Genomic DNA, 22,526 nt, shown 5'->3' on the forward strand with positions numbered 1-22,526 from the left:
GCAAATTTTTGTCCCTATATTAAATGCATTTTGCTAATTGTTTTTCCTATTAAATACATTTAGGAAATTTTTGTCCCTTATTTGGGACACTTTGAATATTAATTGTACCCTTTTCTAATCGAGATATGTTTTAATTCCTTTTCTTTCAAGTTAGGATTAAATTTAACCTCTTGAAATTTCTGTTGCCTCCACTACCTGACACTATCAACTTGTCTCTCAGATTCGTTTGACTATTGTGAATTTCTTCCGTTATTTAAAAGCATTTTCCAAATTTATTTCCCCTTTTTTAGAAGCATTTTGTAAGTTTACTGCTTTTATTTGAAGGCATTTTCTAAGTTTTCTTCCATTGCTTGACGGTATTTAGCAAATTCATGTCCCTTATTTCAGAATACATTTCAAATTAAATATATCCTTCCTAGGTCGAGACCTGTTTTATTAACATTCTGTCAATGCGTTACTTAGCTAGGGTTAAATACACTCCTATCACTGGCCCACTTGTTGACTCTTTCTGGAACCTCCCCGCACCCCACGTCTGTATTTAGAGCTGGCCCATATAGATATTTCAGCTACTAAATTCCCTTCCCACTTAGTTGTAACTTGGCATGTCTCTCAACGCCCCCTTAACAGATGCGACGACTACTATGTCCTGAGTTTAAAAATCGTGTAATGTAATTTTGTATGTTTCAAATATTCGACATTTTTCGCCTCACTAAAAATTCCCGAATTTAACATAATACGTCTGTATAGAGATTAGAATGTTATATTTAGTGTATTCCTGAATTGAGCATTTTATGTACGTCTAATGTCTTTATTTATATTTGTCTAATATATTTTACCTACGCCTAGCGCACAATTTATCATATATTTTTTCTTAATAAAAAGATTAAGCAATACGTATATACTTTCCATTTTCTACCTTTAGAATTGAAGTTGTAACTTTCGTAACCCTCTTTCGAAATATAATTTACATTTTACTTGCATTAGTTGAATTTCCACAGATATTGCAATTTACGTTGGGAGAAACTATAGCATTTTCTGTCCCTTGTCAGCGAATAAGAAATCCTACTAGACTGAGGTAATTTTATTTTTCGTCCTAATCCAGTGTGTTCGATATTTTTTGGGAGCTGGATTTCCCCCACTTTAAGAAACGACTTTTATCTAACTATACCCTCATGGAAAGCCTAGTAAATAGAGACGCTGTGTCCGAAACCGGTGTTAGTTATATGTTCGTATTTCTCCCCAAGATATATATATATATATATATATATATATATATATATATATATATATATATATATTTACCAGTGGTGAAAAAAACCGGACTAGACTGCTCAATGTGTAGTCAGAGCAGTATATAGGAAATTTATTACTGTGAGTCCAGAATGAGTTTACAAATTGTTTCAGCTAGAGGAAAATCCTCAAAGAGAGGAAAAAATCCAACTAGCATCGTCAGGAAAATCCTCAAAGAGAGGAAAAAATCCAACTAGCATCGTCAGAATTCATGAATTCTGACGATGCTAGTTGGATTTTTTCCTCTCTTTGAGGATTTTCCTCTAGCTGAAACAATTTGTAAACTCATTCTGGACTCACAGTAATAAATTTCCTATATATATATATATATATATATATATATATATATATATATATATATATATATATATATATATATATATATATATATATAAAAGGGAATAAGTATATATCTTGATTTATAATAAACACGTGCGTTCTCTCACTTGTACTTTTTTATTCCATGCTTTTATTTTTTTTCAGGTTGGTTACTTTAGCGTCAAATTTATCTGGAAGCAAGATAAATTTCCGGCAGTAACATATTTTTCATATAATATTGAACAATAATTAAGAAAAAAAGTTAAATTAAAAATAGTAACATAGAAAAATAATTAAATTAAAAAATGCAAAAATTAATATAAACGTTCAAAAAAGGAATGTACGGATGCGCGACTAGGGAAAAAAAAAAGAACTTCCTTCTTCCTTTTCATTACATGACGTCATTTTCACAGTCTTTCGACTTCCTGAAATTTTGGGTCTTCGTAATGTTCGTGTTTACAAAATTATAGTTTGTTGCGTTTTGTGAACGCCAGAATTACTCGGTTTTGGGCAAATTAATTTATGTTTTGCACAAAGAAGGTGTTTTTTTTTATTTATTTAATTCAATATTTTAGGACTTTACTAATTATCTTTGAAATAGACCCAGAAAACTAATATTAAAGGATTTTTACAATGAATTTATTTAACTTCAAAATTTAGCTGAATTGGGTAGCTCGCCGTGAAAACATTTTCATAACTTTTTTTTTTTCACGTGTACAAATATTTTTTTCCCCCTTTGGAAATTAACTTTAGTCCTTAATCTTTCAAATACAATCAAAAAGTAGTCGGAAACCTACAAAAAATTATGATAAATCGGCTTTCAAAACTACGTCCCCCATTTTTGTCCGTCCATTTTTGCCTGTACCTAGTATTTGTCATGTTGAAAATAGTAATATATTAAATAATTACGAGAATTCATTGAGTTATAAGTTTTTTTTATAGTTATGGTTTTCATAGATGTTTTAAAGTAGACGGCAAAGATCTCACACACAGGGGGGGGGCATAACTCGGAACGCATATTTTAGATTACATAGTAATGGCGTCAAACTTATGTACCCTATAGTGAATAACCTTTTTTTTTTACTAGAATCACGATAGCAGTCGTTCTTCCTAATAAATTTTCGCAATTTTTGGATATATTACTATTTTCGACATGTCATATTGTTTTTGCTTAAAATAACATTAAAAAAATCGGTCTGTCATCTCTTTCTCTAGAAGCACCGAAATGTGTAAATATAGACGCGATTTCATAAAAAAAGACAAAAGTGAAAACGATGGTCCACAAACAAATACATGTTACCAAAGGCAAGATAAGTTACTTTTCGATCTACCTAGATTATACTGGTAGAACGTTATATCTTCGCACAGTTCGTTACATTTATTGAATGGATTTCTTTTTACCAGTATTTTGTTTAATTTTCGATTTTGAGCGATTATCGAGCCTCCCTAGCTGACCGTCTGATGTCGGCTATTTTTTTTTATCTCATTCTTACATAAGACTTGGCCCTACTTATTTTAAATGAAATAAACGCGTTAAAATAAACATAACACCAAAATCTCATCCAGATAAGAGTAATTTATCTTGCCTTTGGTAACAGTTATTTGTTATATACCCGTTTCTTGACCATTTTTCCAGTTCGTTGTTTATAGTAAAACGTGCTTCCTGTTTTCTTTTTGTTAAAATCTCGATTATTGTTGTATGTTTACGCATTTGAAGCATGTTTTTTCTCAAGATGACATGCGTAATACTAAATAGTTTATAAACGTTCCTCACATAAAATTTAGGTGCAAGTCCAAAATTCAACTTAATTTAAAAAAAAAAACAAAACAAAAAAACACAAATCTTCCAGATGTACGTATTCGTCACAGAACAAATATGTCATATTCCATAAATTCACTTCAATTGGTCAAATAGTTTTATTTTTAACTAAGAAAATCAAATTTTATAAGTAAGCAAAACGGGACTGTCTCTCATGGCCGTCTCTAAAAAAAAATTTTTGATGTTTATAATCAAAAGTTAAAAAATTAAAAGTGGGAAATAAGCTGGATTGAGTGAAATGGGAGACGATATGTTGAAAATAAAATCGGAGACGATACGTTTAAAATAAAATGGAAGACGATACATCTATATATATAAAAGCGAAAATGTGTGTTTGTATGTATGTATGTATGTATGTGTGTTTGTTTGTATGTATGTACGCGTGTTTGTATGTCTCAAAAACTTTCCACACGGGTCACGGATTTTCGCCAGATCTGTATCATTTTAAACTTCCAACCTTCACTCGACAAATATCGAAAAATTGGCCAAAAACGTTAATTCCTTCACCCTGAAATCAGTAGTTTTCTACAGGGGTGGGGGTCAACAAAAACCGTCCTCTCATGACGAGTTCGCTTTTACGCATGCATCATATGACGTCGTAACCTGATTTACTTTAAATATTTGAAAAAGCGACACAATTTCGGCGACGTCATCTTACCTCAGTTGCTTAGTGCATGGCCTCATTATCTAAACGTTTTAAGTTCGAATCATGGTGTGAGATGTATTTTTTTTTTCAATTTTTTAAATTTTAATATTGAAGCAGAGTTATTTAAGCCATTTTTCACGTTCGTTTTTCTGTTTTTTTTTTACTTTTTTTTTTTTTTTTTTTACAAAGGCATCACCACATTATCAAGGCCCAGAGGCCACTCAAGGATAAGGGTTAAAGAGTGTACAGTAGAAGTTGGTCAATATAGTAATCATTAGTAATGAAAATTTGGTAAATTTAATAACTTATATGGAACGGCTCATCAAGAATTTATTTACTTTAGACTTGAACACAACCATATTGTAGTCAGCCGGAAAGCAGGAAAACGGAAGACAATTCCACAGGCGTGCAGTTCTAAGAAAGAAGCTTTGTTCATGGAATCTATGTTTAGGTTTAGGCACAGATAAAGAGTGGGGGAAACTACTGATAGTGCTTACAGCTAGACGAGTGTTTCTTGTGAAAGTTTGGCGAGGGGGGACCATAGATTGAAGCTCAGTTGAACACTTTCCATGAAAATAACGATACATCAGAGACAAACTCGCAACATCTCTTCTGTGAGATAGAGGTTGTAAGGAGGAGAAAAGGACATCTCCTACGAGGCTACGAAGTCTATTTTGAACTCTATCAAGGCAGGACAAGTCCTTTCTAGCAGCTCCTGCCCAGATGTGGCAACAGTATTCCATCCTTGGACGTACCTGGCTCTTATATAGATAGAGAAGAGCATCAGCAGTGAGATATCTACTGGATCGATAGAAAGATCCCACCATTTTTCCAGCGGCCTTGGCAACAGATTTGATATACGTGTTCCATTTAAGATCAGGAGTAATGGTCAAGCCCAGAAGCTTGTCAAAACTTGAGGCCTCCTGAAGACGAGAGCCATTCATTTCAATTGATGACAAATGTGGATTAGAATGTTGATGATGTAAAGAGAGAAGCTTGGTTTTAGATGCATTAAAAGTAACCAGCCACTCCTTTCCCCATTGTACTACATGCTCAAGATCAGAGGAGAGAGAATTGGAGAGTACTTGCTCGTTTACTGTCTTAGATGTGGTACCATAAATGGTAGTGTCGTCAGCATAAATGTCTACAAATGATGTAAGGATATGATTTGGAAGATCATTAATGTAAATCAGGAAAAGAGTTGGGCCGAGGATGGATCCCTGAGGGACACCGGCATTAATACTGTGAGCTTCTGATTTTTGCCCCTCAACTACTACTCTTAAGAACCTATCAGAAAGAAATGATTTAATAATTGAGAAGACTTTTCCAGCTATACCATAGCTAGCGATCTTATGAAGTAAACCTTTATGCCATACCCTATCAAAGGCTTTAGATATGTCAAGAGCAATTGCCCTAGAAAGATTGCCACCGTCGAGAGATTTGCTAATCCTATGCGATATAACTGTAAGGACATCTGCTGTAGATCTAGCAGAACGGAAACCATATTGAGTGTCACTAAGAAGGTTATTTTTGTTGAGATGTTTGATTACTTCTGTATTTAACACAGATTCTAGCAACTTACTCATGACGCACAGGAGACTTATTGGCCTGTACTGAGAGGGGGATGAGCGATCACCTGAATTCTTAAATACAGGGCATACTGATGAGATTTTCCAGGGAGATGGGAAACTATTCTCCTTAAGACAACGTTTAAACAGTTTTGTAAGTATGGGCGCTAGTTCAGGTTGAAGTTTTTTGAGTACTATAATTGGAATACCATCAGGGCCAGTTGCTTTACTGGAATCAAGGTTTTTGATTAGCTTGGCAACATCACGTACAGATATACGTATATCACATAGCGTGTTTTCTGATACAGGAGGAAATATTGGGGGTTGGCGGTCTTGGTCGCAAAGGGTAGAATTAGCTGCAAAGTTCTTGACAAAGAGTTTGGCTTTGTCTGATGCTGACGAGATTACCTCAGGTCCATTGATAATAGTTGGGATGGAGCACACGCTTCTGTTCAGGATTCTGTTTGCTATTTGCCAAAACTGGTGGGAACCAAGCCGCTGCTCAGCTACTTTGGACTTAACAGATTGAGCATACAACTCTCTTGCGTTCTTTATTACTTTCTTACAATGGTTGCTGGCAGTCCTGAAAACGGCTTTAGTTTCCATACATCTATTACGTTTGAAGCAGTGGAAAAAGTGATTTCTGTGCGCAATGGCAGCAGCACATTCTGGAGAGAACCATGGCTGGCTGTTAGGTTTTTGCTGAAACTTTTTAGAGGGTATGAAATGGTCAATACCTACAATTAACCATTCAGTTAGGTCTAATACTATAGAGGACACATCCTTTTTAAACATGGAATGCAGAGGTAGATCAGATATAAATGTACGGAAGCTATCCCAGTCAGCCTTAGTGTATCGATATACTGTACGATGAAGTGGTACGTCTGGGGACTTATTACATTTCATTTTTATCTTAATTGATACAACAGAGTGGTCGGAAGATCCAAGAGGCGACAGAACAGAAACTGAACATAGTTCAGGGCAAGTTGTGAGAAAAAGGTCTAGTAGGCTCGCATATTGGCCGTCATTATCGGGCACACGGGTAGGTTCCTGAACAATCTGAGTGAGGTCATAGGCAATGGAGAAATCATGACAGAACCTCCCCTCATCATCGGTCTTGTTTGAGTGGGTCAACCATTCGACGTTGTGAACATTGAAGTCTCCACATACGTGAATGTTAGCTGAAGGATAAGTAGAAAGGACTTGGTCAATTTTCTCAGATATGCTTTGAAAGATAGTAACTCCGCTGTTGTGGGGGCGATAGAGAGTAAATATAAATGCAGTAGTGTGAGCTAAAGCAACCCGGAAGCACATATAGGGTAAGTTAGGATCTTCCCTGGAGATGTCCCTCCCACATGGAAAGCTATCTTTAATATAGGCACATATTCCATGCCCATGGCGATCTTGGGGGTCAGATTTAGAAGTTAAGTTAGAGTATCCTGTAATTGCAAACTCATCTAGGGAAATAGCCTGTCCAATGCCAGTTTCACTTAAAAATAAAAGGTCTGGTTTAGTCTCCTGTAATTGGGTTTCAACCTCTGGAAGGTTAGAACGTAGACCCCTGATGTTGGAGAAGGAGACATGGTAGTAGGGGTCTACGTTGGAAGTTGGAGAACCGGGTTTAATCGTGTATTTTTTCTTGAAACTTGTCATGATGAAATTTTGGAATTTGTGGACTAGGTCGACAGATTTACTTAGAGCAGGACAGAGAGGGGAAACTAAGAGAGAAAAAGAAACGAAGAATTTTTTTTTTTTTTTGTACCACATGATAAGGTAAAGCCGTAACAATTACCCACTAGTATGGCATCGAGAGGCCCCACCAGAAGCTACTGCATGGTCCAGATTCCATTCACCAAATGGCAATACGGCAGCCCCAGTACTTTGCACCTGCTGATAGGACAGCCTCCTTAGTGGTTAATCCAAGGTTCGGGTCCCTGACTATCAGGCGGATAACGTCAGCCCAGACAAAATGTTTACCTCCAGCACCCTTACTAGTGACATGGCTACAAGGATAGACATAGAAACAGAAAATTTCCACCAACTCTGCCAACTGTTCACGCAAAAATACTGCCAACCTAGAAAACAGCTTTTTCTTCTCCCTTTGTCAGAAAAATCACTCATTTAAAAAATGAGGACTGAGGGACAAATAAGAAGAAGCGAGAGTAACAGGAGCTGCCGATAACGCATCCACAATGCGTTTTCTACTCTCCATTAAAAAAAATAAAAATAAAATAAATAAATAAATAAATAAAAAATAAAAAATAACTATTAAGTATTGTACTTAATAAAAGTCCAACGGACCTGTTTAAGGGAAAGTATGGTGATAGATTCCCCTCCCACGAACTAAAAATGAGTACAATTAGGTAATCTATTTTTGCAATCAACTCGGTAGATAAATAAACATTTATGGACGAGAAAAAAAAAAAAAAAAAGAAGCTAGCATTTAATACAACAAAAATACATAAATTAAATACTGAAATAAAATGTAGTTATTAATATTTGAATCTTAAAATAAAAAGTGCGAATTAGTAGAGAAAAAAATCACTTATCACAACAACGCATTCCGTCTCCAAACTAGTGAAGAATTTAACTTTTAATAGCGTTCAGAAGATTTTTTTTTTTTTTTTTTTTTTTAATTAACCGTTAAGAGAAAGCGTGATTTTATTCTGAACTTTAACTAATCACGTTTTAAGCAACTTATGATATAAAACAAAATCGGATGGGGGGGGGGGTTCTTCCGAAGTTAGTTGGTGACGTTATAAGTAATTGCGAGATAAGATGGGAGCCAGAAATTAGGGGTGGGGGACTGAAAATGATAATATAATGGATTGATAATACAATATTTAAGATCAACTTGGTAGATAAACATTTATGGACGAGAAAGAAAAAAAAAAAAAAAAAAAAGAAGCTAGCATTTAATACAACAGAAATACATAAATTAAATACTGAAATAAAATGTAGTTATTAATATTTGAATCTTAAAATAAAAAGTGCGAATTAGTAGAGAAAAAAATCACTTATCACAACAACGCATTCCGTCTCCAAACTAGTGAAGAATTTAACTTTTAATAGCGTTCAGAAGATTTTTTTTTTTTTTTTTTTTTTTTTGAATTAACCGTTAAGAGAAAGCGTGATTTTATTCTGAACTTTAACTAATCACGTTTTAAGCAACTTATGATATAAAACAAAATCGGATGGGGGGGGGGTTCTTCCGAAGTTAGTTGGTGACGTTATAAGTAATTGCGAGATAAGATGGGAGCCAGAAATTAGGGGTGGGGGACTGAAAATGATAATATAATGGATTGATTATACAATATTTAAGATCAACTTGGTACTTCGCTTATTCTTATGTTTTCATTAACACCCCCCACACCCGCTCGACCACACACACGCCTACAAACACCCGGGCAACGCCGGGTACCCCCGCTAGTTTAAAATAAAATGGGAGATAATACGTTTAAAATAAAATGGGAGACGATACATTTAAAATAAAATGGGAGATGATATGTTTAAAATAAAATGGGAGATGATATGTTATAAATAAAACGGGAGATGATACATTAAAAAAAAATAGCGATATAGTGTAATACAAAAGAAAAAAATTAACCTCTCCCACCTATACAGACAATAATTTTCGTCTCATGTTTCTAATAAGAAGGATCTATTTATTTTGTATTAGAAACTGAGCATCCTTTAAAAATCATGAAATCTTTTTAATTTTGGTTTGGATCTGTCAGTTTGCAATGGGCTAATAATCCGCCCCAAAACTTGGAAAAGACAAAAATAAAAAAAATATATATGTTTATCATACAAGCCGGTCAGTAAAAAAGCGTGCTTCTTCGTTATTATTGCAAAATCTGACAGCCGAAAAGTTCATTTTTAATTTAAAAAAAAAGAAAATTATAACTAATTACATTTTTTTGTCAATTTCAACCATAAGCAATGTTATCTACCTAATTGCCATATCACAATTATTTCGGCCTTCCATGATTTAATGCAAAAATATTTCGGCTATGTTTGTTTTGTCACGTGACATGTGACGTAAACACAAGATAAATAGCTAAAATTTCTAATTTCTTTGAAAACTATTTTCTTTAATAATTAATTTCTACTTTATCGTTTTTTTTTGTACTTTTTGGACATTTTCATTACTGCGACATGGCAATTCAGTAGATACCATTGGTTTCACTTAAAAATCAATATTTCAATTACTGAATTGAGCTACAATAACGAATGAACTCCAAAAATGTTTATAAATATTATGTATCATATTTGAAAGAAATTTTTTTCTTCAAAAGTCTGTGCAAAAATAAAAAATATTTATTTGAATAAAAAATACAACAGGTTTTCCACCGATTCGCTTTTTTACAACTTATCTACAAATTTTTCACATTCTTTTCTCCTTTCTGAATTATCTGCAGTCACCCACTTACCTTTTTTGGTTTATTCTTTAAACAGTTTATTTTTTTCTATCGATTTATTATTGATAAAACACTATACTTTTATGAAAAAAAAAAATCAGCAATTTTTTAATTCACGAGATTTTCCAGTGCATGCTCAGATACATGTCCATAGTAAAATTAAGCCCTTGTATTTTTCCCTCGATCAACCTCAGGAAGAATGGGCATCAGCAAACGTACATGGAATGATTGTAACAGACATACTATTTTAACATATTGCACTTCACAATTCGATTGGGGTTTGACATAACCGTTAACAAGGCTCAGGGACATGTTTTACAATTGTGTGACTTACATCTACATCCTAATTGCTTTTCACATGGACAAGTATATGTTGCATGTTCTACAGTCAGCAAATCAGACAATGTCTACTTCTGTACAGGAAATAGAACACGCAAAAAAATTGCGTATCCACATGTATTAAGAAAATAAACATATAAGAAACGTGCATTTTCTTTGTTGTTTGCATTTCAATTTAAATAAACTGAGCCACAGCAAATTACTTATATTATATATAAATATATATACATATTATATATACATATATATATAATGTTTATATGTATATACTTTTTATATAAATATTTATACATTATATATTTATTTACACATTATATTTATATTTATTTACACATTATATTTATATTTATTTGCACATTATATTTATATTTATTTACACATTATATTTATATTTATTTACACATTATATTTATACATTATTACATTATATATATATGCATACACACATATTTACCTTTTGTCGTGTCTATAAATGTACATACATACATATATATATGTTTATACATATATACTTTTAATGTAAATATTTATACATTATATATTTATTTACACATTATATTTATATTTATTTATACATTGTATATATATATATATGCATACACACATATTTACCTTTTGTCGTGTCTATAAATGTACATATATATACATATACATATATATATAATGCTTATACATATATACTTTTTATGTAAATATTTATACATTATATATTTATTTACACATTATATTTATATTTGTTTATACATTATATATATATGCATACACACATATTTACCTTTTGTCGTGTCTATAAATGTACATATATATACATATACATATATATAATGCTTATACATATATACTTTTTATGTAAATATTTATACATTATATATTTATTTACACATTATATTTATATTTATTTAGACATTATATATATATGCATACACACATATTTACCTTTTGTCGTGTCTATAAATGTACATATATATATATATAAATATGCATATATATATAATGTTTATACATATATACTTTTTATGTAAATATTTATACATTATATATTTATTTACACATTATATTTATATTTATTTATACATTATATATATGCATACACATATATTTACCTTTTGTCGTGTCTATAAATGTACATATATATACATATACATATATATATAATGTTTATACATATATACTTTTTATGTAAATATTTATACATTATATATTTATTTACACATTATATTTATATTTATTTATACATTATATATATATGCATACACACATATTTACCTTTTGTCGTGTCTATAAATGTACATATATATACATATACATATATATATAATGTTTATACATATATACTTTTTATGTAAATATTTATACATTATATATTTATTTACACATTATATTTATATTTATTTATACATTATATATATATGCATACACATATATTTACCTTTTGTCGTGTCTATAAATGTACATATATATACATATACATATATATATAATGTTTATACATATATACTTTTTATGTAAATATTTATACATTATATATTTATTTACACATTATATTTATATTTATTTATACATTATATATATATGCATACACATATATTTACCTTTTGTCGTGTCTATAAATGTACATATATATACATATACATATATATATAATGTTTATACATACATACTTTTTATGTAAATATTTATACATTATATATTTATTTACACATTATATTTATATTTATTTAGACATTATATATATATGCATACACACATATTTACCTTTTGTTGTGTCTATAAATGTACATATACATACATATACATATATATGTTTACATTTTGTGGTGTTTTTGTGCATGTCTTCTCAAACTGGTTTTATTTGAAAATGAAATTGAACACTGTCCACATGAAAACGGCTTTTCACCCGTGTGTGTTCTCACATGAATTTTCAAGTAAGATTTACGCGAAAACGCTGCCTCACATGTCTCGCACACAAAAGGCCGAGCACCCGAGTGCACATGCATATGCATTTTCAAGTGCGAGCCATGTGAAAAGCTTGCAGCGCAAACACCGCATGTGAATGGTTTCTGCCCTGTATGGACACGCAGGTGACTTTTCAGGACAGACTTGTCAGAAAATGCAGCTCCACACATCTCGCAGGCGAATGGTTTCTGACCAGAATGGATTCGCATGTGAACAGTTAGGTGCGATTTGCTTAAGAAACCCGAGCCGCACAGCTCGCATAAGAACGGCTTCATGCCGCCGTGTATCAACATGTGGACTTTGAAGCTCGACAGATGAGCAAATGACGAACCACATGTTTTACAAGAGTATGGTTTTTCTCCAGTGTGGATCCTCATGTGTGTTTTGAGACTGCCCTTCTGGGAGAACGTTGATTCGCACATGCTGCAGCTGAACGGTTTCTCTCCACTGTGTGTCCTCATGTGCATTTTCATGTTGCTTTTCTGCGAGAACGACGTGTGGCACACTTCGCAGGCAAACAGCTTGTTGCCGGTATGCACCTGCACATGCCTGCGCAGATTGGATCGGTGGGAAAAAGCAGCGCCACAAACGTGACAAGAAAAAGATTTTTCTACTGTATTTTCTCCCATATTCTGTGGAAATATCTGCACGTATTCACTGATTGTAAGAGATTTAAGTCATAGGCTTTGATTGTTCATTTTCATTTGGAGTTTTATAAAACATCTATTTTTTACGTTGTTGATTTATTTATTGTATTTTATATGCATTGTTTTTTTTTTCAATTCATCGATCCTTAGAATGTTTTATAATTTCATAAAAGCTCTACGAATGGATTGAGCATTTGTGAAGAAATTTTTTTTTGTGTGTGTTTAGTTCCATGTTTCTCTGAAACATTTGTACGGGTCATAAGAGAATTCATTTGAAAATTTTAGAAAACATCTATTTTGTACATTTTATTAATTTTGAAAAGTTCTCATGTTACGATTCATTGGAATATGAAAATGTTCAAATGTTGATCGATCTGCATAGACTGTTTTTATAATCTAATATATAAATCTCACCTGTCTAAATGTATGTTTGTATGTATGTCTGCTTAAAACTTTCGACAGAGGCGATGGATTTTCACGAGATCAGTATCGTTTTGCAGCACAACCCTTCAGATAATAAATATCAACAATTTGGCAAAAAACATTAATTCTTTCACGCTCAACTGAGCACTTTTCTACAAGGAGGGGTCGCTTTTTTCACCGATATTTTTGAAAGTCATCCCCTCTTTTCGATTGACTAGCCTTAATTTAAACCTTTGCTACTTCCGGTTTGGCGATAGACATTTTTAGTTGGAAAATTTTATAAAAATTTAATGATTTGATAACAGGTTTAACTCTCACCTTTTTACAAATTCTCAAATTTTTTTTTTACTAATCCTCAATTTTTTTTTACAAATTCTCAATTTTTTTTACAAATTCTCCAATTTTTTTTTTTTTACAAATTCTCCAATTTTTTTTTTACAAATTGTCAAATTTTTTTTAATAATAATTCTCAATTTGTTTTTTTTACAAATTCTCAATTTGTTTTTTTTACAAATTCTCAATTTTTTTTTACAAATTCTCAATTTTTTTTTTACGAATTCTCAAATTTTTTTTACAAATTCTCAAATTTTTTTTACAAATTCTCAAATTTTTTTTAATAATTCTCAAATTGTTTTTTTTCAAAAATTCTCAAATATTTTTTTTAATAATTCTCAATTTGTTTTTTTTACAAATTCTCAATTTTTTTTTACAAATTCTCAAATTTTTTTTACAAATTCTCAAATTTTTTTTTAATAATTCTCAAATTTTTTTTTTTTTAAATTCTCAAATATTTTTTTTAATAATTCTCAATTTTTGTTTTTACAAATTCTCAAATTTTTTTTTTACAAATTCTCAAATTCTTTTTTTACATTCTCAAATATTTTTTTTTTACAAATTCTCAAATTTGATGCTTGTTTTTCTACTTTCTGGCATGTTTTTTGCATCTGTCATTGCAAACTTCATATTTCAACATTAAGTCCTACACTCGTTATTAGGTAAACAGTTAAACTTAGAGAGCGAGTTGAAGTTAACTAAACCCCATTTTTTAATGTATTCAGTCTTTCGAGTATTCCATTAAATTTCTAGAGTTACAGCAAATCCTTGAATGTCTTTAGTTTTTCTTTTCAAGATTTAAAGAAATATTTTTTTTTAAATTTTTGTATCAGTTTATTACAGCTAACCATCCTCCACACTAAGATATTCCAACCGAGACTTTTTAAGATTCAGACCATCCCTTTAAGTGCCATTGTTTGAATCTCTCTTGCACTTGCTTCACCAGGTATATTTGCCAGATAGTTTTTGAGATTCTTTTTCGGGAGTCTAGTTGCTACTGTGTTTTTGTCTTTTCAAAACTGGTTTAATTTGAAGCTGAATTCTTAAACTGTCTTCGAGTGAAAGGTTTTCCCCATGTGAACTTTCAAATACAATTTACACCTTTCACAGGAAATGGGACACATCACCTGATTAGATGGAATGAAGAAACATTACTGACTATGGATCAACCAATCTGTTTGCAAATAATGAAGAACCATTACTGAATATGGATCAACCAATCTGTTTGCAAATAATGAAGAAGCATTACTGAATATGGATCAACCAATCTGTTTGCAAATAATGAAGAAGCATAACCATTATTGAATATGGATCAACCAATCTGTTTGCAAATAATGAAGAAGCATAACCATTATTGAATATGGATCAACCAATCTGTTTGCAAATAATGAAGAAGCATAACCATTATTGAATATGGATAAACCAATCTGTTTGCAAATAATGAAGAAGCATAACCATTATTGAATATGGATCAACCAATCTGTTTGCAAATAATGAAGAAGCATAACCATTATTGAATATGGATCAACCAATCTGTTTGCAAATAATGAAGAAGCATAACCATTATTGAATATGGATCAACCAATCTGTTTGCAAATAATGAAGAAGCATTACTGAATATGGATCAACCAATCTGTTTGCAAATAATGAAGAAGCATTACTGAATATGGATCAACCAATCTGTTTGCAAATAATGAAGAAGCATAACCATTACTGAATATGGATCAACCAATCTATTTGCAAATAATGAAGAAGCATTACTGAATATGGATCAACCAATCTGTTTGCAAATAATGAAGAAGCATAACCATTATTGAATATGGATCAACCAATCTGTTTGCAAATAATGAAGAAGCATAACCATTATTGAATATGGATCAACCAATCTGTTTGCAAATAATGAAGAAGCATAACCATTATTGAATATGGATCAACCAATCTGTTTGCAAATAATGAAGAAGCATAACCATTATTGAATATGGATCAACCAATCTGTTTGCAAATAATGAAGAAGCATAACCATTATTGAATATGGATCAACCAATCTGTTTGCAAATAATGAAGAAGCATAACCATTATTGAATATGGATCAACCAATCTGTTTGCAAATAATGAAGAAGCATAACCATTATTGAATATGGATCAACCAATCTGTTTGCAAATAATGAAGAAGCATTACTGAATATGGATCAACCAATCTGTTTGCAAATAATGAAGAAGCATTACTGAATATGGATCAACCAATCTGTTTGCAAATAATGAAGAAGCATAACCATTATTGAATATGGATCAACCAATCTGTTTGCAAATAATGAAGAAGCATAACCATTATTGAATATGGATAAACCAATCTGTTTGCAAATAATGAAGAAGCATAACCATTATTGAATATGGATCAACCAATCTGTTTGCAAATAATGAAGAAGCATTATTGAATATGGATCAACCAATCTGTTTGCAAATAATGAAGAAGCATAACCATTATTGAATATGGATCAACCAATCTGTTTGCAAATAATGAAGAAGCATAACCATTATTGAATATGGATCAACCAATCTGTTTGCAAATAATGAAGAAGCATTACTGAATATGGATCAACCAATCTGTTTGCAAATAATGAAGAAGCATAACCATTATTGAATATGGATAAACCAATCTGTTTGCAAATAATGAAGAAGCATAACCATTATTGAATATGGATCAACCAATCTGTTTGCAAATAATGAAGAAGCATTACTGAATATGGATCAACCAATCTGTTTGCAAATAATGAAGAAGCATAACCATTATTGAATATGGATCAACCAATCTGTTTGCAAATAATGAAGAAGCATAACCATTATTGAATATGGATCAACCAATCTGTTTGCAAATAATGAAGAAGCATTACTGAATATGGATCAACCAATCTGTTTGCAAATAATGAAGAAGCATAACCATTACTGAATATGGATCAACCAATCTGTTTGCAAATAATGAAGAAGCATTACTGAATATGGATCAACCAATCTGTTTGCAAATAATGAAGAAGCATAACCATTATTGAATATGGATCAACCAATCTGTTTGCAAATAATGAAGAAGCATAACCATTATTGAATATGGATCAACCAATCTGTTTGCAAATAATGAAGAAGCATAACCATTATTGAATATGGATCAACCAATCTGTTTGCAAATAATGAAGAAGCATTACTGAATATGGATCAACCAATCTGTTTGCAAATAATGAAGAAGCATAACCATTATTGAATATGGATCAACCAATCTGTTTGCAAATAATGCTTGACCAAAGAACATTACAAAAAAATCAATAAAGTAAAAATAGTCTCTTATCCACCTTATTCACCAGCACTTAGAACCAACTGATTACGTTATCTCTATATTTGCAAATCATTCTTCTATCTTTCTTTTCCGTCGCATTGACCTTTCTAATAATGCCACAACACACCCTATACAAAGATGGGCTAGCTGTACATCAGTGGAATTTGTAGTTTTCAAATTCATGCAAAGACAATTATTTCTATACTTCATGAACTTCTGATGAAAAATATATTAAATTTTTACTGTTTCGTTATTTCTATATTCTAACATCAGATATATTGCTCCTCCATTTGTTGATGCTGGAATCCTTTACAAAATACTGACTTTGCGCAAATGTTTTTTTTTAATAATCATTACATGTGTATAGTTAAATGTATGTATATGTTTAAGGTAAAATTCAAAACCAACCAGTCATTATAGATCCTGGAAAAAGTTGCAAGGATTGGTCATATAGATTAGGGTTGGTAATGTGGGTTGTTCAAAGTTTTATTCAAAGGAGGCAAAATTAATTGTTATATACTCAAGACTCCTTTCTTATTATTGCTTGTTGATTGCATCCATATAGATTTTAATCTGCAACAAATATGAAATTGTATTAAAATAATAATAGTCATATATAATTATATTAAAATAATAATAATATAATAGTATCAAAATAATACTAACCATATATAATTGTATTAAAATAATACTAATCATATATAATTGTATTAAAATAATACTAGTCATATATAATTGTATTAAAATAATAATAGTCATATATAATTGTATTAAAATAATAATAGTCATATATAATCGTATTAAAATAATAGTCATATATAATTGTATTAATGATAATACTAGTCATATATAATTGTATTAATAATAATAGTCATATATAATTGTATTAAAATAATAGTCATATATAATTGTATTAAAATAATACTAGTCATATATAATTGTATTAAAATAATAATAGTCATATATAATTGTATTAAAATAATAATAGTAATATATAATTGTATTAAAATAATAATAGTCATATATAATTGTATTAAAATAATACTAGTCATATATAAGTGTATTAAAATACTAGTCATATATAATTGTATTAATAATAATAGTCATATATAATTGTATTAATAATAATAGTCATATATAATTGTATTAAAATAATACTAGTCATATATAATTGTATTAATAATAATAGTAATATATAATTGTATTAAAATAATACTAGTCATATATAATTGTATTAAAATAATACTAGTCATATATAATTGTATTAAAATAATAATAGTAATATGAGATTGTATTTAATATAATTGTAATATGAAATTTTATTTAAAATCATAAAAGTAATATGAAATTGTATTAAAATGATAATGGCACTATGAAGTTGTATAATAATAATAATAATAATAATAATAATAATATTAAATGGTATTAAAATAATACTAGTCATATATAATTGTATTAAAAAAGTAATAGTAATATATAATTTTATTTAAAATAATAATAGTATTATGAAATAGTATTAAAATAATAATAGAAAAATAAAATTGTAATCCAATAATAATAGTAATATAGAATTTTATTTAAAATAATATTGGGTGTACATCAGGGGTCGATCCTTGGACCTTTATTATACCTAATATTTATAAATGACCTCCCTGATAAAATTGTCTCCGAGATGGGTATATTTGCTGATGACATCATGCTTTATAACAAGCATGAGGAAAAAACAAATGAACATCTAAGTAGCATTACAACTTGGTGTTTTCTTTTTAGATAATTGTTATTTTATCAACTCGCCTGAAAAGAGCTATATAAAATATGCTAAAAACCGTTTGAATTATGCAAATACCATCAATAGTTCAAAAGTTATGAGAATATATATAAAATATGCTAAAAACCGTTTGAATTATGAAAAGAGCTATATAAAAGATGCTAAACACCGTTTGAATTATGCAAATACCATCAATAGTTCAAAAGTTATGAGAATATATATAAAATATGCTAAAAACCGTTTGAATTATGAAAAGAGCTATATAAAAGATGCTACAAACCGTTTGAATTATGCAAATACCATCAATAGTTCAAAAGTTATGAGAATATATATAAAATATGCTAAAAACCGTTTGAATTATGAAAAGTGCTATATAAACTATGCTAAAAACCGTTTGAATTATGAAAAGAGCTATATAAAAGATGCTAAAAACCGTTTGAATTATGCAAATACCATCAGTAGTTCAAAAGTTATGAGAATATATATAAAATATGCTAAAAACCGTTTGAATTATGAAAAGAGCTATATAAAATATGCTAAAAACCGTTTGAATTATGAAAAGAGCTATATAAAAGATGCTAAAAACCGTTTGAATTATGCAAATACCATCAATAGTTCAAAAGTTATGAGAATATATATAAAATATGCTAAAAACCGTTTGAATTATGAAAAGAGCTATATAAAATATGCTAAAAACCGTTTGAATTATGAAAAGAGCTATATAAAAGATGCTAAAAACCGTTTGAATTATGCAAATACCATCAGTAGTTCAAAAGTTATGAGAATATATATAAAATATGCTAAAAACCGTTTGAATTATGAAAAGAGCTATATAAAAGATGCTTAAAACCGTTTAAATTATGCAAATACCATCAGTAGTTCAAAAGTTATGAGAATATATATAAAATATGCTAAAAACCGTTTGAATTATGAAAAGAGCTATATAAAAGATGCTTAAAACCGTTTAAATTATGCAAATACCATCAGTAGTTCAAAAGTTATGAGAATATATATAAAATATGCTAAAAACCGTTTGAATTATGAAAAGAGCTATATAAAATATGTTAAAAACCGTTTAAATTATGCAAATACCATCAGTAGTTCAAAAGTTATGAGAATATATATAAAATATGCTACAAACCGTTTGAATTATGAAAAGAGCTATATAAAAGATGCTAAAAACTGTTTGAATTATGCAAATACCATCAATAGTTCAAAAGTTATGAGAATATATATAAAATATGCTAAAAACCGTTTGAATTATGAAAAGAGCTATATAAAAGATGCTAAAAACCGTTTGAATTATGCAAATACCATCAGTAGTTCAAAAGTTATGAGAATATATATAAAATATGCTAAAAACCGTTTGAATTATGAAAAGAGCTATATAAAAGATGCTTAAAACCGTTTAAATTATGCAAATACCATCAGTAGTTCAAAAGTTATGAGAATATATATAAAATATGCTAAAAACCGTTTGAATTATGAAAAGAGCTATATAAAAGATGCTAAAAACCGTTTGAATTATGCAAATACCATCAATAGTTCAAAAGTTATGAGAATATATATAAAATATGCTAAAAACCGTTTGAATTATGAAAAGAGCTATATAAAATATGCTAAAAACCGTTTGAATTATGCAAATACCATCAGTAGTTCAAAAGTTATGAGAATATATATAAAATATGCTAAAAACCGTTTGAATTATGAAAAGAGCTATATAAAAGATGCTAAAAACCGTTTGAATTATGAAAAGAGCTATATAAAAGATGCTTAAAACCGTTTAAATTATGCAAATACCATCAGTAGTTCAAAAGTTATGAGAATATATATAAAATATGCTAAAAACCGTTTGAATCATGAAAAGAGCTATATAAAATATGCTAAAAACCGTTTGAATCATGAAAAGAGCTATATAAAATATGCTAAAAACCGTTTGAATTATGAAAAGAGCTATATACAATATGCTAAAAACCGTTTGAATTATGAAAAGAGCTATATAAAATATGCTAAAAACCGTTTGAATTATGAAAAGAGCTATATAAAATATGCTAAAAACCGTTTGAATAATGAAAAGAGCTATATAAAATATGCTAAAAACCGTTTGAATTATGAAAAGAGCTATATACAATATGCTAAAAACCGTTTGAATTATGAAAAGAGCTATATAAAATATGCAAAAAACCGTTTGAATTATGAAAAGAGCTATATAAAATATGCTAAAAACCGTTTGAATTATGAAAAGAGCTATATAAAATATGCTAAAAACCGTTTGAATTATGAAAAGAGCTATATAAAATATGCTAAAAACCGTTTGAATTATGAAAAGAGCTATATAAAATATGCTAAAAACCATTTGAATTATTAAAAGAGCTATATACAATATGCTAAAAACCGTTTGAATTATGAAAAGAGCTATATAAAATATGCTAAAAACCGTTTGAATTATGAAAAGAGCTATATAAAATATGCTAAAAACCGTTTGAATTATGCAAATACCATCAGTAGTTCAAAAGTTATGAGAATATATATAAAATATGCTAAAAACCGTTTGAATTATGAAAAGAGCTATATAAAAGATGCTTAAAACCGTTTAAATTATGCAAATACCATCAGTAGTTCAAAAGTTATGAGAATATATATAAAATATGCTAAAAACCGTTTGAATTATGAAAAGAGCTATATAAAAGATGCTAAAAACCGTTTGAATTATGCAAATACCATCAATAGTTCAAAAGTTATGAGAATATATATAAAATATGCTAAAAACCGTTTGAATTATGAAAAGAGCTATATAAAATATGCTAAAAACCGTTTGAATTATGCAAATACCATCAGTAGTTCAAAAGTTATGAGAATATATATAAAATATGCTAAAAACCGTTTGAATTATGAAAAGAGCTATATAAAAGATGCTAAAAACCGTTTGAATTATGAAAAGAGCTATATAAAAGATGCTTAAAACCGTTTAAATTATGCAAATACCATCAGTAGTTCAAAAGTTATGAGAATATATATAAAATATGCTAAAAACCGTTTGAATCATGAAAAGAGCTATATAAAATATGCTAAAAACCGTTTGAATCATGAAAAGAGCTATATAAAATATGCTAAAAACCGTTTGAATTATGAAAAGAGCTATATACAATATGCTAAAAACCGTTTGAATTATGAAAAGAGCTATATAAAATATGCTAAAAACCGTTTGAATTATGAAAAGAGCTATATAAAATATGCTAAAAACCGTTTGAATAATGAAAAGAGCTATATAAAATATGCTAAAAACCGTTTGAATTATGAAAAGAGCTATATACAATATGCTAAAAACCGTTTGAATTATGAAAAGAGCTATATAAAATATGCAAAAAACCGTTTGAATTATGAAAAGAGCTATATAAAATATGCTAAAAACCGTTTGAATTATGAAAAGAGCTATATAAAATATGCTAAAAACCATTTGAATTATTAAAAGAGCTATATACAATATGCTAAAAACCGTTTGAATTATGAAAAGAGCTATATAAAATATGCTAAAAACCGTTTGAATTATGAAAAGAGCTATATAAAATATGCTAAAAACCGTTTGAATTATGCAAATACCATCAGTAGTTCAAAAGTTATGAGAATATATATAAAATATGCTAAAAACCGTTTGAATTATGAAAAGAGCTAT

At 29.5% G+C, this 22,526-nt stretch overlaps 1 protein-coding gene across 1 annotated transcript in view; it reads right to left on the reverse strand.

Annotated features, from left to right (window-relative positions):
* The window catches only part of LOC145269733 (uncharacterized), an 88,571-nt gene that overhangs the window by 37,488 nt on the left and 28,557 nt on the right, over positions 1 to 22,526 (reverse strand). Inside the window, exon 2 of the mRNA XM_080125456.1 lies at positions 17,494 to 17,658. Within this exon, the coding sequence (XP_079981582.1) occupies positions 17,494 to 17,500 (7 nt within the window). The 5' untranslated portion in view covers positions 17,501 to 17,658. The remainder of the gene's footprint in view (positions 1 to 17,493; positions 17,659 to 22,526) is intronic.

The sequence above is a fragment of the Euprymna scolopes genome, chromosome 45, assembly GCF_053919585.1.
Source record: "Euprymna scolopes isolate OS-2025 chromosome 45, ASM5391958v1, whole genome shotgun sequence".
Taxonomy (NCBI): domain Eukaryota; kingdom Metazoa; phylum Mollusca; class Cephalopoda; order Sepiida; family Sepiolidae; genus Euprymna; species Euprymna scolopes.